Source organism: Chamaea fasciata, unplaced genomic scaffold, assembly GCF_029207755.1.
Source record: "Chamaea fasciata isolate MVZ Bird 193981 ecotype frontalis unplaced genomic scaffold, bChaFas1.0.hap1 SCAF_8, whole genome shotgun sequence".
Classification (NCBI taxonomy): domain Eukaryota; kingdom Metazoa; phylum Chordata; class Aves; order Passeriformes; family Sylviidae; genus Chamaea; species Chamaea fasciata.
The window spans coordinates 3,688,017-3,706,048 of record NW_027094093.1 but is presented as its reverse complement, the minus strand read 5'-3'; the positions used below and the strand labels follow the sequence as shown (position 1 = coordinate 3,706,048).

The 18,032-nt window shown below is 45.8% G+C and overlaps 1 protein-coding gene across 1 annotated transcript in view; it reads right to left on the bottom strand.

The window, feature by feature from the left end:
• Positions 1-18,032, bottom strand: part of ABCA12 (ATP binding cassette subfamily A member 12) — an 80,867-nt gene that overhangs the window by 32,252 nt on the left and 30,583 nt on the right. Inside the window, exons 12-27 of the mRNA XM_066189434.1 lie at positions 17,304-17,410; positions 15,614-15,867; positions 15,388-15,500; positions 14,826-14,950; positions 13,850-14,023; positions 12,786-12,950; positions 11,534-11,735; positions 10,806-10,945; positions 10,125-10,244; positions 8,898-8,988; positions 7,408-7,587; positions 5,868-6,174; positions 3,788-3,902; positions 2,135-2,464; positions 899-968; positions 663-797 (exon numbers count right to left, since the gene is read on the bottom strand). Coding sequence (XP_066045531.1) covers positions 663-797; positions 899-968; positions 2,135-2,464; positions 3,788-3,902; positions 5,868-6,174; positions 7,408-7,587; positions 8,898-8,988; positions 10,125-10,244; positions 10,806-10,945; positions 11,534-11,735; positions 12,786-12,950; positions 13,850-14,023; positions 14,826-14,950; positions 15,388-15,500; positions 15,614-15,867; positions 17,304-17,410 — 2,628 coding nt within the window. The remainder of the gene's footprint in view (positions 1-662; positions 798-898; positions 969-2,134; positions 2,465-3,787; positions 3,903-5,867; positions 6,175-7,407; positions 7,588-8,897; positions 8,989-10,124; positions 10,245-10,805; positions 10,946-11,533; positions 11,736-12,785; positions 12,951-13,849; positions 14,024-14,825; positions 14,951-15,387; positions 15,501-15,613; positions 15,868-17,303; positions 17,411-18,032) is intronic.

Below are 18,032 nucleotides of genomic sequence, written 5' to 3'. Positions count from 1 at the left end.
AGGAACAGGAGGCTCGTTCAGGAATCTGTTCCTCAGCAAGAGCCGCTGTTGGGGTGCACTCAAAACAGCAAAAATTAACTTCACAAGAGATTTCTTGATATGCTCATGCACTGCCAGGACTTGGTAGAGACTTTTTCTGATTGGCACAAAAGGAAGCACTGGCTAATTTGTTATTCTGAGTAACTCCATAGCTGGAGGGCAGGAGGACTTTACATTTTCCACTGGGTAGATTTCCGTATGCCAGTGGACTGCTTCATTAGGTGGGGAAGTAAAGAAAAAGACAAATGTACTGGCTCTTGCCCAAGGCAGGAATTACTTTTTGAAACCAAATGATGTAAGTAACACAGCTCAAAATCACTCAGCTGACAAATGCAGTCTAACGTGCTCCACTCTCACCCACCAGACTGCAATCACACCCTCCTGTGTCCTTGGCTTCAGCTTCTTCAGGAGACCCACCTACACATGTGATAGGTTGAGAAACCCTAATTCTCCCTTGCTCTGCTCACTCTCAGCGCCATTAATAGGCTCAGACATCCACAAAGTCGTGCTCCCTTTGGTCTGGGACAGAGCGTGTGCACTGTCCCAGTGCCTCAGCCAGCTCTGTGTTCACTGCTCTCCAAAAGAGATGCTACTGCACCACCCTCAATGCTTTGCATCCTTACCTGGGAAAACATTCCTTATGTACCACCCCAGGACGAAGTAAATGAAGGAGTCTATCAGAATGAGCCAGCACATCCAGCCAAAGGAGGTGTTGTCTCCAATCATTGGGGACTTGTACATGTTGTCCCACTGCAGTCCTGCAGAGAGGAGTTGAGAAATACAATCAGAACCCATCGCAACCAGTGAAATATCACCCCCAGGAGAGCTCAAAGCCTGGCTTTGTCTGCCATAAACTCACCTATGCCTTGCGCCTCGTAGCGAGCAATGTATTGACTTGCATAACTGAAGGCAGTTGGAGACAACAGACTCTGGGGAATAAACAAAATTGAAAACAAGAAAGAGATTAATTAGTCTCAAAGAGAAGGCAGGTCAGTCAACCAATCAGGTACCTCACTGGGTTATTCCAATAGCCAGAAAAATGAGCGTTGGGTTTGTTTTTTTCCCGGCAGTCACAAGGAGCACTGGACCAGGCCTGTGATGGAAGTGCTGCCTGGTGACAGGCTGAAATGTCTCCTTAGAGCTTGACTTTCTTTGGCTTCCACACCCAGGACGCAACTTCCTCCCTCATACAGGGCTTTATTTTAGGCTTTTGAAATACAGCAGTGCTTGAGAATTACCTCATGGAGCCTTGTGGTTAATTCTTTTACCACTTGCATTAATAGATGTCATTTCCTGAATTCGGTGACCCAAAGAAAACAAGTCTGGCTTCTGGGACCCAACACCTACCTACTCTGCCTCTTGGTAAGAAACAAGGCTTTACATCTACTCCTGTGTGTAGGAATTTGAGACACAGGAAGGCAAAGGATGATCTGATGCAGCAATAGGCAGAGCCAGCCCTGCTACCCAAACCCCTTACTGAGCCTGGCTTCTCAGAGTGGGTGAAAGCAGCCCCTTTTCCTTTGCAATTCCAAAGGGGAAAGTACATAGCTCAAACTACTGTGATTCAGCTGGCAGGTGGGAATTCACTAAAATTCCACAAGCAGTGCCTTCAGTCACGTGACACAGCAAATTCCAGGTGTCCCTCAAACTGGCCACAGCCAACTTCACCCTGATCTTTTCCAGCCTCCCGATGTTTGCATTTTTGTACTGGAGTTTCTCCCAGATTGTAACGTAAACGAAGTGATTGTTTTCGCGTGCCTCTCTGGAGGAAGGACAATTGATGGACTTCTAGTTTGACCAGCAGGGTTGGAGAGGTGGCAACCTTCATCCTCCAATCCCAGGTCATTGAACAAAATCTATATAAACCCAAGGGAAAATTAAACCGTCTCTCTTTTGCTCTGACAAACTGAGTGTCCTTCGTTTCGTGTCCTCTGGCGACAGCCGACTTTCCTACCACGCCTGTCAATACCCAGTGATGGAACTGAGAAAGGCACCCAAACCCCATGTGTCTGGGACACGAGTGACAGTAAGAGCTGGAGTTACTGAGGTCCCTGCCTCCACACCATGCCTGGAAATATGGAGAAGCAGAACTCACCAGGAGGCTCTTGACAGAGAAGCTCAAGTGGTTCTCGATGACGAGCAGCACGATGAAGGGGAAGAAGGTGAGGATGTACACGAGGCTGCCCACCAAGGCCGCGATGTTGGTGTTGTTGAAGAAAACACTGATGAAGTAGCTCATGGCAATGATGGACAGGCTGTAGTCCATCAGGTAGAGGAACAGGAGCGCCGTGTCTGTTTTGGGAAGGATCTCACCCACTTTCAGAACAACAATGAGGAAGGTGACAGTGATCAGGAGGAAGACGGCGCACTCGATGAACCAGGCGATGAAATGGCTGCTGGCATTGACACCCATCATCTTCATGTACTGCAGAGAGGAAGGCAAAAATAACAATCACAAGTGGCACCTGAGAGAAATGAAGAGATCTTTTTGCTGATACAGAATGATTTATTTTTCCAGCTTCTCGGCAGGGCCTGCAACCAGACCATGCTTGTTCTATCCAGGGACAAACCTCACACTCCCACTGCAGGAATGCCCAAGGTTTGAAAAGCAGTCTGTTGGAAAACAACAGCCCAGGAAGGACCTGCAAGGCTCAAGTGTCACAGCCCACAAGCTCCAAAGCAGCTTCTGGCCTTAGATTTGTAAGTTTTCTAAAGCCTTTTGGTTATTTTTTTTAAATAACGATATTGATCCAGTGGCTTAAGCTTAAAAGCTCTCGAATGTCTTTGAAACCAGACCTTTCTCACACAACCCCAAGACAACAAATAACAGCTAAATTACTATGGTTACAAGGAAGAAATATTAATTTGCATTAGCTGATGATTATTAATTCCCCATACTTGCATAAAACTGTAAATTTGTATTGATAAATTCAGAAGAAACGACAGGTGCAGGCATCTTCTTGTGGATTATTACACAGCTAAAAAGATTAGTGATGCCCTGGTCCTTGGAGACAGTGAAAATGGTTGCCTAAATTAGAGTAGGGGGCTGCCAGGGAGCACACACTGGGGTTCATTCATTTTCCACCTCATCACAGGTCAGTGTGTCCTTCCTTGGAAGTGTTTTTGGTGAATCAGTATTTGTTTCCATGGTGCTGGATAAAAAACAAATCTGCCCAAAGCTTTTGTTGCTTGCTGAAGCTTAGTTCGACAAAAGTTCTTTGCTGTTCATCTCTGTTGACAGTGATCACACTGAAAACCTGAATTAATTTATTAAATTCCCAATGTCTCAATGTCATTTCTTTTCCAACAGGCAACCTGAATGAAGAACTTCATTTCAGAGGAGCTGATGTAATATGTAGCACCTTCTGAAATATTAAGTATAATAACTTCAAGGATAGGAAATAAGTCACTTTTCATGTCTTTGTCCCCAGTAGGTATGACTCAAAGTCAATTTTTAGAGAGCATTAAATCTTCAGAAACCCTTTAATTTTGTGAGGTGCCCATGTTTCCTGTGTTCAGCACTGCAAAGCAATATTCCCTCCACTTGAAGGGCAAACACTCTGCATTTCCATGGCTGTGAGCTTGGTTATAATGTCAGAATTCACAGACTGCAGGTCAAACAATAGGCCTCTGGAATATTTTCCTTAATGCTTGTTGTGCTCCATTTAGTGTTGAACATCAGACACACTAACCATGAATAAGGAAAATCTGTTTATAATTCTGCACGCCCCAGAAAGTTTCCCCGTACCTCATAAAGCCTCAGATCTTTCTCCTGAACAAGTGTTTTAACAAAATCAGCTATAAACAGCACCCAGGCAGCCATCAGAGCAAATGGAAGAGAGTAGGTCACGCTGGTTAAGAACCTGTAAAAGGCAAAAGCAGGCTTTAGCTGCATACGAAATGTTCTGGGGATTAAGGCTTTATACAAGAATATATTTTTCAGAACAATACTTGGGCACAGGAAAAGACATGCTTCTATTTCAAAACGTGGAGTAAAATTATTAATTACCAAAAGAAGACTCCTTTGCCATTGTATTGGATTTTCTACTCATCAAACTCCTGACTGTTCAGAACCTGTTTGATTTTTTTCTAAGTTGCAGAGGGATTTCCTCGCTCAGCAGCACCACTGGCAGGAGCGCGAAGCGCCATGGGCAGTGGCTCTCTGATGGGATGCATTCCCTTTGGAAACATCCCAGCAACCAGCCATAATTCCCAGCTCTGTGCACAGACATAATGGCCAAATTTCATGATCAGGCCGTATTTCCTGGAGTTGGAGTCTGCATGTGGGTGCTTTCCTACAGATTGCCTGTCTTACCGCCCCACAGGACAGGCAGACCCAGGGCGCATTTCTTGGCTCCTCATTTTCATTAAAACCTTCTTCCAGGGCCAAATGTGTGAAGAAAAAAATGCAACAACAATGGCCAACAATAAATGTCTCCTTTTGCAAGGGAAAGCAAGCTTTTAGAGCAGGAGATCCCCTTCATTGCATCTGCAGGGCTTATGCTTTCCTCCTTAATTTCTAAACCTGGCTTAAAACTCATAATCAGTGTTACTCCTGGAATAATGTACAGTAACAGTGAGAAATGAACATTACATTTGTTTTTTAATTGATTTTCTTTTTTACCTGTAAAGCTGAAAATTTCCCACAAATCAGCTTTTTAGGAAATGCTTCCATGCAAATGAAGCCTTGTTTATAAAGGCTCCTAAAAATTCAGCATAGCCCAACATCTTTTGGATTTTATATATATATATATATATATTCCCCCCTTTTCTCTACAGGATGATAACTGTGCAATGACAATCCATAAGCAGGCATTTTGTGATGACTTCTGTTGGATGCAAATCCAAAGCCTTGAGGTATTTTAATAATTGAGCAAACACGTCCCTCTGAACCCGGGCTGGGGAGGGAAACCCAAAGGCATGTGGTTTTCCCAGCAGCTCAAGAACAAAAAGGAGCAGGCAGCACTGGAGTCAGTGCTTCCAGCAGCCAGTTAATCACTGTACAAAACTCTCTCTCAGCAATAACCCAGGAATTTGCTGCAGAACAGGGTTTGGATGCTTCCTGCCTGTGTCCTGGCGGGTGCCTCACGTGCTGCTGCCCTGAGGTTATAGGTCCCCAGCTCTCTTCAGTGACAGCTGACACAGAAGATTAACAGGTCTGCTGTGGCTCTTAAATGATATCTCATAGCTCCCAAAAAATCTTCTGGCTCACGCAGTTGGCATGGAGGTTTTTCAGCAGGAAAAGCTCCCAGGTCCAGCCTATCCTTTTGCTCCAAGGGAGACCCTCAGTCAGGGCACAGTGATCCTCACATCTATCAATATTTCTTGCTGAACATCCTCCAGTGCTCCTTGATGGACACTGAAACCCCTTCCCTGTGTGTTTCCCACTCAGTTTGGCCACCGTAAAGATCATAAACCCCTACACCCTTTTTTCCCCAATAAATCCATTTTCTAAGTTCTGCTGCATTGTCTGCATGTGAACACCTGCGGAACAAGCCAAGACTCGTATTTAACCCAAGTTCTGCCAACTTTCAACCCCACTATGTGTAGTAAAACAGGGACAGGGAGTTTTACCTCCTGTAAAACCTACACCACAACCGAAAAAAAGAGCACCGAAACCAAAAGATTAGGCAAACTAAACAAACCATCTTATTAGAGTTAAAAATTCCCTCTTTTGTTCAACCCCCTGAGAAAAAAAAACCCCAATTGAACAGAATTAAGTTATTTTTACGCTACGTGAGCAAGGAAAGCGGCACAGCTGGTGAACTCCACCAGTCAGACAAGACGAGCTGACACAAAACACGAAGGCAAAAGCCACCCAAACTTACATATCCTTGTTGTAGCAGGGGTAAGGCATGGCCTGGACCTGAACAGCGATTTCCTCTGGTTTCTTGCCGGTCTGCAGCTCAATGATGGCCCTTTCGATGCTGTCCTGGATGTAGATAAAGGCCCGGCTGTAAATCTGGCTCTGGGAGGTGGAATTGTGCGGGCCCACGGTCCAGATGCGCTCCCGGATCCTGTTGGTGGTTTGAGTTATCCTGCTGCTCATTCGGATGGTGTAGTTGAGCACAGGAGGGAGGGACAGGCCCCCGTGGATGGAGTGGCCAGGCCTTGAAGGCAGCTTGAAAATGATACCTGGGAAGAGAAAAGGAAAAGGCTTTTCCTTTGGAGTTGAGAGCTCAGGAGCAGCACACACAGATACAGAGGAACTCCTCGGTTTTACACGGCTGCCTGACAGTTTTTCTATCCAGAACACTTTTCCTGATTATTCCATATATAAAATATAGGATAGAACGGAGGATAAACAGAGAAGAAAACTGCTACTATGGGAAAGGACAAATATTACCAGGGTTTGAAGCTCCAAGAGAAGCAGAGGCTTCTATCTACCCCTCAATTATGAAGCATAAAACCGAACAGGTCACAGAATTTATGAGCAAATCCTAAGTGAGGGCCTTCTTTAAATATTAAGATATATTAATGATACAAATGTAAGCTCCTATTTCCTCCTCCCTCCACCCCTCTCTGCAGTCTGATCCCACAAATCCAATTCCACAAATGTGCAAAGTGTGACTGGGAAGACCCAGTACACCATTTATGGTGCTTGGCTGGAATAGCTCAAGTGATTTATGGCCTTCTAATAAATTGAATTGTCTCGTGTTTGGACTCGAGGACCTTAAAGGTCTTTTCCAACCTGAATGATTCTGTGATAACTTTCTTGATTAAAGCACTTTTTCTGTGGGAGCTTGAAAGAAAGTGGCTGCACAAAGATCACCTTGGGGCAGTGGGATTTTATTCAAACTGAGAATTAACCAAGAGAAATCACCAGCTGACCACAGACAGTGGAGGTGTAATGTCAGATTGTCCTTTTTTTTCTGACCCAGAGATGGGGCTCTTGAGAGGCATTTTAAAGACTTTTATTCCATTTTCAGTCTCATGTGAAGGGTGAGACAGTACAGATGTTACAATTCCTGCCATCAAAATCTGAAGCTAAACTATTTCCTAATTACAAGACATTATAAGTGTTTCTTGGCCTATCAGCCTTTGCCACACAATGCTGCTAACGCCTTTTAAGCCAATCACCTAAAAATACCCCTCGTGGGTCCTACTACAATGCATCTTTCGTAGTACTATTTCTCAAAAATATCTAGTCTATTTGCAAGGTCGTAATTTGAAACTCGTTTCTAGTTTGATTCCTCTCTCGATGGCCTCAGTGGGCAGGTCCCACACACACTTGCTCCAAATCCACTGCAGTGCGGTGGGATCTGCGACCACAACAGCTGCGGGTGAAAAGCCAAATATTTTATGCTGCATTCCCGCACTCTATCAGGCGAAATTTAATTGACAGGGGGATTTGGGAGTGTCACATACTTGCAAAGAGCTCGTTCTTCAGGAAGAGCTCCTTAGCCACCGCTTCCATCTCGTCCAAGTCCTGCACTGCCTGGACGCGGTTGAAGGAGACGCAGGAGGACACGTTCACAGCCAGGGCGGCCAAAGTGTTCAGCTGATCGACAATGTCAGCGTTGTTCTGCAGTTCCAGCCGGATATCATCTAGGGAAAAAAACCCACAAACAAACCCTCCAGCATCACTGCGCCCAGCAGAAAATCCACTCCGTCATTCCACTCCTTCACACTGACGACGACAGCAGAAAGGAGGAAAGAAAACAATCCCAAACCCAACATGCCGAATACGAAGCGCGAAATACATTCCTGCACGCAGCAATGCAACGAAGGCATGCTGTTGACCCAGTTTTTATGTTAATCATTTGTAATGTGCTCGTGAGTTTGCCTTTGGGAGGACGCCAGCAACGGGATGTGACAGCCATCCCAAATCACAAGTCCCCACTAACCTGCTGAGGCTTTAGACCCGCACGTGGTGCTCACCATTCCTTCCACACCCTCTGCTTTAGGATGTAATCAACTCGCCTGTTGAGCTGCCGTGTCTCGGGGGAGGACGTGCTTTATCCGAGCACATCAAGGCAGAGCTGTGTGTGCTGTGCTGATGTGTGGACTGAACCTGCTGCTGCAGTTAATAAAGACGCTGCTGTTTGCTGGCAGGTTTCAAAGGTGGCTGCGTAACGCAAGGTAACTAATACGGAACAGCTGCTGCAGGCACCGTGGTTTTATGGGGAGTTAAGGCAAGAGTTGTTGCTCGTGAATAACACAGGGGTCATCACCAACTGGATGTAGATGACTGCAACATATCTTGGCTGCTGCTGGGCTTCGCTGGCACAGTCCAGATGGATGGTGACATGCCTGGCCACTCGCTGCAGAAGCAGGACAGCAAGGCCAGGCAGGAGGGGACTGTGATCCCCTCACAGTGCACTCACGGGGGTGTACCCACCACCACTGTTACTGGCGATTGTCACAGTGCACGGCAGCAAAGGTCACCTTGAAGGGCCTTGCCAGCCCACCAGAGAAGAGCAAACCGCAGCAGAGCATCCCCTGCATTGATGCCTCTGGCTCCATCAGCCTGGGTACATTTATCTGACCCCTGGCTTTAACTTTTCATCTGAACCTCGCTGCGATGCACGGGAGCTCTCCTCAACGTTTTCCAGCACAGTCCCAGGTAGCTCATTTGAAGTCATAATTACAGCTAAACAGTGTCCTCCAGTGGCCACACACCGCGGCAAAGCCTCCCCTCCCTCCACCCCTGAACACCCAGGAGAAGCATCTCCTCACACCAGCACTTTGCTCTCTAAGAGTCCCTTCCCTGGAAGATTTCTGGATTGCCTTGCCCTGGAGCCTCCAATATGGGCCAGAGAAGAGCAGACTAGGGGATGGCTGCAGCTGGCTGACTCTGGAGCTCCCAGACCTGAAGTACAAGTAAGGAAGAGGGCAGCACATCTGGACACACTTACCCAGTTCATTTATCTGACCCAGGAGCTCAGCTGCATCCAAATCCACCATCAGCTTGATAAAAACCTGCACGAAGGGATTCTGCAGGGCATTCTATCAACAAGCAGAGAAAGAAAAAGCAGCAGTTGAACCAAAAGCCTCCTGAGCTCACTCATTGTGTACTTCTAAACCACAACAGGGTGTCTGCCTTCACTGAGCATTTGTGCAGCCCCCTCCCTACTCCCTCCACTCTGCACCAGGATGGGGAAATGCCAGCAATGAGAATGTCATAGCTCTCTGAATGTCTCAGCCCTCTGAGTCCAAGTCAGTGCTTCTCTGAGTCCAGAAAGGATGTCCACTGAGTCTCCACTCAGAGTCCCACGAAAAAAAACAAAACCCACTGATAATTTTAATTATTCTAGAAGTAAATTTCCCTTGTGTCTGCTTTAAGTCCTGTGAACACAGCCAGCGCACAACATGTAGGCAGCCAAAACTTAACTCGGAGATCAGCACAGGTTTTTTGTTTGGCTGGATATTTCACTGTTCCCCCAATGACTGCAATCAGCAGAGAATATTTAATTTCACTTTTGTGTATTCCACTCTGGATCTTCTCTTGATGCCATGGAAATTAGAATGAATTCCAGCCCCAAAAAATTAACTGCTAATGCCTTTTTGGGTTCCAGGGATCTCATTTTTGTAAGAAAAGGAGACAATTTTTACTACAGAGAATGGGAAACACAACAGTCTACTGCTTTCTGTATCCAAGCAAGGCTCGGCTTCTTAGGAGGGGGAAAAAGAAATTCTATTTACGTTCACCGAGGTACAAAACATCTCCTAGCTCTTATGTGTGCACCCAGAACTACATGCTTATTATAGATACTGTTTCATTTCCTGAAAAAGTCATTTCTTGCCCGGTCTTGGCTGGCTGGATCACTCCATCAAGCAGAAAGTTAATTTACAAACTGAAGAGTGTTCCCTGCCCATCTTGGGCCTTCAGCAGGCCCCAGCACAGCCAGGCTCAGGGAGCATATTACAAACAGTTCATTTGAGAAAGAGAATTTGCAGGGAAAGGTGAGTCAGGAGCATCTCTGTCAAAGGAACAGGCAGGCACAGAAACTGTGAAGTCCAGGACATCCTGAGAGGGGTCTCCCCAGCGGACCTAAGACATCCCTGGAACCCCAGTTCAGCGAACAAATCCATCCTCCCAGTTCCCTCCTGGCAAGAGACGGAGAAGAGGCACGAAGTCATACCTTGATCATTGGAACTGTCTGGTTTAACTTGGTCAGTGAATTCATGATGACAGGAGACTGGTCCAGCCACTCCTGGGACTTCAGGGCTAACTCAGCCATCTGCTCCAGGGTTGCATTCGACTACAAAAGAAGCCCACAACACGTAAGGATTAATTTATTCATTACCTTACCAATTTTAATCAATAAATAGATCAATAAAACAGAGGAGAACAAATTTGTTTTCCTTAGGGTTTTTCCTAGCATCCTCTCATTGTTTTTCAAAATGCCCCTTAACACACTGAATTTATGCAAGTACTTAAAAATATTATATTCAGAGCATGTCTTGAATATCTGCTCTCTTTCTACCACTGGTCTGCCTGTGAACAAGCACTGGTTACAGCATTTGTCCTGGGAGACACATCTCTCCTACTGGCTGAAAATATGGGGGTGAAACTTCATAAACTGAAAGCCTTAAGCAATTGCCCTATAAATATTAGACCAACAGCAGCTTCTGGAGGGAAGATTCAATCAAAGACAAAAGATGACTCATATGGCCAGCAAGGCAAGTAGGAAAAGATCATTTGATAAATACACCAAAGAGAGAGAAAGCAGCCCTCTGCTTCCCAGGGAGACAAGCCTGTGCTAGAGAAATTACAGCCCTTTGCAGTGGGTATATCCTGATGTCCTGGAACAGAGCCATACCTTTCCCATGATTGCTCGAGTTTCTGGGGTATCTGGTGTGAAAAGGATCTTCCCAAGCACCATTGGTTTTAAGAAAGACCAAATCAAAGCTCCAGTCGGGGTCTTGACCAGGTCCAGGTAAAAGGATAAGCAAAATGGGGCTGCAAGGGGAGAAAAACAAATAAATTTCACAGAGAACAAACAGACCAGACACAAGAAATTTACCAGTGTGTTTTTTCTCCCGTCTGCCCACTTTGTTGTTGTGGCCAGTGAATGACTTCAGGGCCCTCTTCACTGACTGATCTAATGCATCCTGACAAAAGCAATCCACCCCCAAGATCTCCTGTTGCCGAACTCAAGACAACAAGAGTCTCGCTGTTCAAGCCAACATTATCTGCTTGAAGGTTAAATGGAGTTTTGTGAACCCAGAGGAGCTAATAATGTCAGTACAGTCAGAAAAACTACACATCAAGAAAAAGCAGTGACCTGTCGAGGCCTAGGACCAGATCATCAACAAATGGGAGACAGTGCAGTGTCAAGCAGTGCTCTGCTGCACAGGCAGTTTTCCCTTTGAACATTTATGGAAATAAACCACCAATAATTAGGGCAGTGCAGATCTTCAGCTGCCATAAATAATGAGCACTTACAGCCCTCAGAGGCATATGGAGAATAGCTCAGCACTAGATCTGTCTGGAAATAGCAGAGTTCAGCTCTGAAACGTTTGTGCCCTAGGGAAAAGCCAGACTTACTGGAATCCTGAGGAATCCCATATTTCCTCATCATCTTTTGGACATGGACATCCTCTGCATGAGAACTGTTGCTTACGGTGTCTCCAAAGTCTGGAAGCAAAGACTCAAAAAACAGGGGTGTGATCTCCTGGTTGCAGAGGACTTTTGACATGGATTTAAAAGTGCCGTGTGTTATCCTGAAGTTGTTTGGCTTGAATAACGCCTGCAGAAAAGACAAAACACAAATAAATCCTCCATGCTGAAAGCACCCCACTTGGAGAGAAATAGCAGAACGGGAAGGAAAGGACTGAACATTTTTATACTGCTTTCTTAAGAGAAGTTTGCCTTCTTAAAAATAGGAACTTTCCATAGAAATCATGGATGTTTTGATTATGACAGAGGTGGCACATTTGTTTCCAGGTACGACAGCAAATGTGGGAAGTGCCTACAACGTGTGCAGAGACTGTGCACTATATTCCCTCTAATGTGTGCCCGGTGACATTCACACACCTGGGTTACAACACAGATTTGTCACATGGATGTGCACATCACTGTCCCCATCTTGTCCACGGCTGCACGCGGCTCTGCAATGTGCAGGCAGAATGACGACCAGGAACAATCCCTGTCCCTCGTGTTCTCCTGGACTACGGATCAGAGATGGATTGGGCACCATGCTGGATGAAGGCAGCGCACCCTGGAGTTACTGCAGCTGTCAGAGCACTAATGGGTTTGTACTGAATGGTTTGGGCAGTCTCGAGGCTTTGGGTGTGATCTAATGCACACTAAAGCTAAGGCAGTTTCTTGCTGCTGACTTTGGTGGGTTTGCCTTTAGTGGGCTTCTCTCCAGCTGTTTTCACCAGCTGATCCTTCCAGTATTTTGCTGGAAGTCCTCCCTCTTTCAAAATACTCTTTCTCCGAGTGTTCCCTCCACAGCATGTGTTCCCCACTCATGAGCACATGATGGTCCCATTGCTCCAAATCAAAACTCTCCCAGGAAGGCAACATAGAATCAGGGAATGGTTTGGGTTGGAAGGGACCATAAAGCTCATCTTGTTCCAGCCTTCTGCAATGGGCAGGGACACCTTCCAGAAGCCCCAGCCACGCTGGTCTTGAACACTTCCAGAGATAAATTTGATAGAGCTTTCTCTCAGAACTCTGTTGCTTTGAAACAGAATCTATGGTTTAATTCACCTGTGGCTTCTAGGGTAAGAAATTACTGTGGAAACCATTTCAGTGGTATTCTGCCTCAAAATCACACGCAGACTACACATACCTTAGTCAGTGGCGTTTTCCTGGACTGTCGGAGCTTTTTCAGGGAATGAATAGCCTGCAGCAATGGATCAATGCCAGATTCAACCTGGTGTCTGAAATATTTCATCTTTGTCAGAAGCCCTAACATCTTGTCCATGGGTTTCTGAAGTTCCTTGGGGAAAAACATCTGCAAGAGGCAGGAAGGAAATCAATTATGATGAGCAGGAACCTGCGTGCACAGGCATGCACACGCCCGTGTTGTGTTAACGCAAACACAAGCACTGTGGGATTTTCAAAACTGTCTGGAGGCTTTACAGAGTGGGTGCCCCATGGGAAATGAATGGGATTTGTATTCCTAAATCCCCAAGCACTTTTGCAAGCCATTCCTCTGAACATTACACAACCTAACAGTGTGTTTCCAAACACCTACAGTTGGGAAATACGTGCCACGTACTGGCTGGGCTGTGATCAAATCTCTCATCTCACGCAGCACAGGTGTCAAACACTGCGAGTGACTTTTGACCTGAGCCCAAATTCATTTGCATTGTCACTTAACAACTTTTTTTGCCCAAGGTCACCCCTGTATTTTTAAATACACGTTCACTATTCACTCCTCCACGAATGTTTTCTTCGATGCTGTTCCTATAGTTGGTGGGGGGCAGAAATTTGAACCATTTAATAACTTTGTAGTTCCAAATAGATAGGGAAAAGATATTTTACAGGACTTTTCCCAGGGCTTCCCTTTTCAAGGAATCAAAAAAATTGGCTCTGTACCTTATTTTTGGGTCAGCTGGGAGTGCTCAAGAGGTTGTGACAGCACATAAAGGATACTAGCAGATAGGGAGGCATTTAGAGTAGGTCCAGTGCCTCGAAATGAGGTTTGCTGCTTTAGACCAGCTGGGATTCTCATTTATATCCATGCTATCACAGCGTGGATATGCAATAAAAATTGCTGCATGAGCAAAGCCTGATCTTTGGCTTGTGTAAATCAGTGTAGCTTCTGGCCACTGCAATGATATTTCATAACCTTTCAGCCACTGTGTGCAGCAAAGACTGTAGAAACCACTCCAAAAGCCCAGCACTAACCTTGTATAAGAAATTGTAGATGTCCAAGTGTTTCAACAGGGTGACCCCAAGGAGGTAGGTCCTGCGAGTCCTCTCTGGCAGAGGGAGGCTGCACAACTCCTGCACCACCACCTGCAGCTGAGGGTCAGCAGGATGGGCACTGCAAGACTCCAGCTGCAGCACCTGAGAGATGAGCTGGGCGTACACAAAGGGAGGAGAGAATTGTTAGGGGTGCACTGCACGCTCCACCACGCGTGGATGAATCTTGCCTGGCTGTTGTTCTTCCCACAGTGCCATATTTCAAGCACCCAAGAACCAGAAAGTGCCTGCCCGTTACTCCTGCTCCCAGGGACAAGTCCTAAGGACTGTGTTTTACTACCCAGCTTGCAAAGTAGTAAAAGCTTTTGTGGCTTCAATTTCTCACTGACTGACGCATGTGAAGTTTGGAAAAGAGCACGCTCTTTGGGGCCCAGTCCAGACAAGATGGCTGGGAAGGGGAAAAGTGTCTGGAGCTCTGCTTGCAGGAGCAGGAGGCTGAGGAAAGGAAGCTCATCTCTCCCTCTGGGAGGATGTTTTTGGGCTTTGAGTGGTCTCACACCCTGTGGTTACAAATGTACTTTTCCACCTGGACTGGGACAATTTCTCAGTGTCCAGGACCTGAGTGAAGACCCTGCTCAGCCCCCATTAGCGTGTCCCAGAGAGCTGTGCCCTGCTCTGGATCAGTGCCATGCCTCTCCCAGCAGTGCCTGGCTGCTGGACCAGCTCCTGGTGACAGCCAAAGGGACCCTATGGCTCCCAGTCTCCAGCGGCTGCGCTGACAACAGTGATGCTCCTACTGCATTCCTGGTGGCCATTCCAATCCATAACATGCTGTCTATCGCTGTGGGGTCATCTGTGCTGTCACACACCCAGCGACCTGCTCAGCTGCAATTATAGTTTTAATGGTCTGAGCAGTAGAAAGGAACAAGATCTCCCAAAAGGGTAACAGCAAACTTACCTGACTGCTGTTTTCTGGGAAAGAGGCCTCCAGAAGAGCATCAATGCTGGTTGTGGACATTCCTGTTGTGTTTCTGAGGTCCTCTTTGAGCTGGTCCACATTTTTAAACACATCTCTTAACTTTTCTGGAATGAAGAGTCAAAGAACAATTGATGTACCAGCTTTCTCCAGACACACAGCAAATCTCAAGCACACAGAGGAGACTTGTGTGAAGTATGGAAGTGTGGTACCTCACTGCTGATAAGAAAAAAAATCAAAAAACCACTTGGGACATAAGAGTCATTACTTCCTACATTTTCCAGTCTGGTTTGTGGGCTGAAGTTATCATGTCTCAGGATAGAAAAATTTGCTGGGATGGAAAGAATTGTTTTCTTTGTAAAGAAAACAAAGTGTGGTCTTGAATAGGCTCTAGAAGTACCCCAGATAAAGGATCCCAAGGTCGTGGTGTATGGTTATTTCATTAATATCACTTCTTCCTGGCAGCTAGGCAATTCTTTCCAGCAGAAAGTGTGGTACCAGTGGTGATGTTTATCAACATTGTAAAGAAAATACAGAAGAGTACCTTGCTTGCTCGAGTCTGTTAAACCCTCAGTGATGTTCCACATGGAATTCAAAGTAGCCACATACTGAGGAATCTCTTGAAAGAAAGCAATTTCTGGTACATTTTCTTGAAGCCTGAATTGGAAAAACAAAACAACAAACAAAACTGAGAATATAAAGAGAAGAAGGCAAGAAGTCATTTCATAAACAGAATACCAAAACAGTCTAGCTCAGAGGGAGAGCCTCACCAGTGCAGCTGCGCCTGGATGTCTGTGGCATCCCCGATGAGTACATTCTGGAGCTCCTGGGAGATCCTCCTGTGACTCAGTACGCTGGTCACAAGTTGGCTGCTCAGCTCAGCAGCACGGAGGAGCTGCTCCTGAGACTGGCCTGGCTCACACAGCTCCCCAGAGGGAACCTCAGGGAGCTGGCAGAGCTGCTGGATTGACTGAAAGCTCTCAGAGTCACACAGAAGTGCTGTCACATCCCGCAGGCGAGACATCTTCAAAGGACATTTTGAAAAAAGGAAGACAAATGCGCAAACACCAGTTAGATGACAGAATTATAAAAGACAAGCTTTAAGGAGTCTAGCTGTCCCTTTCTGTCTCTCCTTAGGACTAAGACTTTAATATATATATATTTTAGTTCATCCGAAAGGTCTCCAACAGAACAGTTTGTGACAATCATTGTGTGAGCCTCTGGCGGACCTGGCTGGATCTAATAAACCTTGCAAACCTTAACATGTCATTTCCCCTGCTCAACACACTTAGACAGCAATACTCCATTGGACTTGCCTGTTTACTAATTAATCTTCTCAGAGACCAAATAAATCTGCTTTGCACAACAGGTTTAGCCTTTCAAGGTACCACCTGGTCATCTACTGCAGCACAGGAAAGAGACTTGGCCAGAAGTCAGAGCTTCCTCATCTGCCAACCCGTGTAAAATTACAGTCCTTTGCTATTATGGGCTTCCCTCTTGTCTGACATCATTATTTACATTATCAGGCTCTTATGGGAAGAATTATTTTCAGGTTTATGCCTTTAAGTACCTGTCACATTGAGGCTCATCATATTATTGTTACAGATATATTACACAGCAACAACATTGCATACGGCTGTATTTTTTTAAAAGGACTTTTAACTGCTATTTCTCATAGGGAGCCATAGACCAAAGTGCATGCATGCTATTAGTGCAGTCATGAATGCACGGGCTAAGAAGGATTTTATTCAAATAAGGCATTGCCAAACCCAAAGCTGGTGAGGGAACTCCATGAATCAATACTGGTGCTTAATCTCAGAAGCCATTCTGCTGTTGTGAGACATCCGGGGCCAGAGGAGCATGTGGGGACTTGACTCCAGCCACGCTGGTGTGGGTACAGCTCCTCAGGCACAGCACTAACCCAGTTAGTCATGCTTCTAACTGCCAATTAGGAGTGCACAATTCCACGGATTTTCAGCAGGGCAGAGGCATCTAATCCCTCTCTGTGCCCTACCTCCTCCTCAAGTGAAGCCGAGGCATCCCAGAATGATCTCAGCTCTGCAAGGTGCTTCAGTAAGTCTCAATATACTGAATTTTAAAACTAGTGGTGCACTGAGGAATATGCTGCCACTGGCCATCTCTGCAGTGCTCATCCTTCTGGGACAGCTGGTGGAAAACAGAGCCACCCTATGCAGCACATGGGAGGACAAAAACACCTCTAGCTTCTCTGAGAAATGGGTGTACACTCGGTAGGGACAGAGAATAGAACAAGATCCTCAACCCAGTTTACAGGCGACCTTCAAATATAGGCAGCAGGCAGAACACAGAGTTTCAGCCCTAGTTTTTATCAGCTGTTCTCTTAAGAAAACTTTTTTCTATATGCTGTTTTTCAGAACCACCATTGCGCATTCATGTATCACGGCGGGATGTCCTTCAAGTCAGCATTTTAAGCAGACTCACTTTTAGCTTCAGGAGCTCTGGTATGGATGAATGTTTCTCAGAGGTATTATTTTGCATAAAAGAGTTCTTTCTCAGATCAGTTTGCTTCAAAAGCAGTGTGATGTTTTCTGTGCAGGGAAAAAAAAAAAACAACAATGGTTACTCCAGACAAAAATGACAGAAACTTCACAGATGGGAATATCAGCACCTTTATTCTGAGGCCAACTGAGCATTGCTACTTTCCACCAAACACCCATGGCTGAGGACCTCTGAAATCACAGAGCAAGGCCTAAATTGTAATCTGGGTTATAATGAACTGAGTTCAAGGAGGTGCTCTGTTCCTAGTGAAATCCACCCCATCCTGGTACCAGTGCACAGGTGAAACCTCTCAGGTGTTACAATAAGCCCAAATGATGAGTATCTCTGTGAAATACCATGTTAACTCTCAGAAATAACTGCTGTCCTATTACAGCTACATAAAGCTGTGAAGGGAAAGAGGTTTCTATTTGTAAGATTGCTTTGTCTGAGTGTCAGCAACCTGTCATCACACTGAGAAGAGGAGATTTGCCTTCTGGAGAGACCGGCATGGAAACCTACAATTGCAATGTGACATTACTCAAACAAAACCCCAGCCTGGCTTCCCTAAGTCTCACAGCTCCAGTTAATTGCCAGCAGATAAAACCATGTAGCACCATTCCTTCCATCAGACAAAACACAGGCAGGACACGTTCCAGCTGAGCCCCCCTGAGC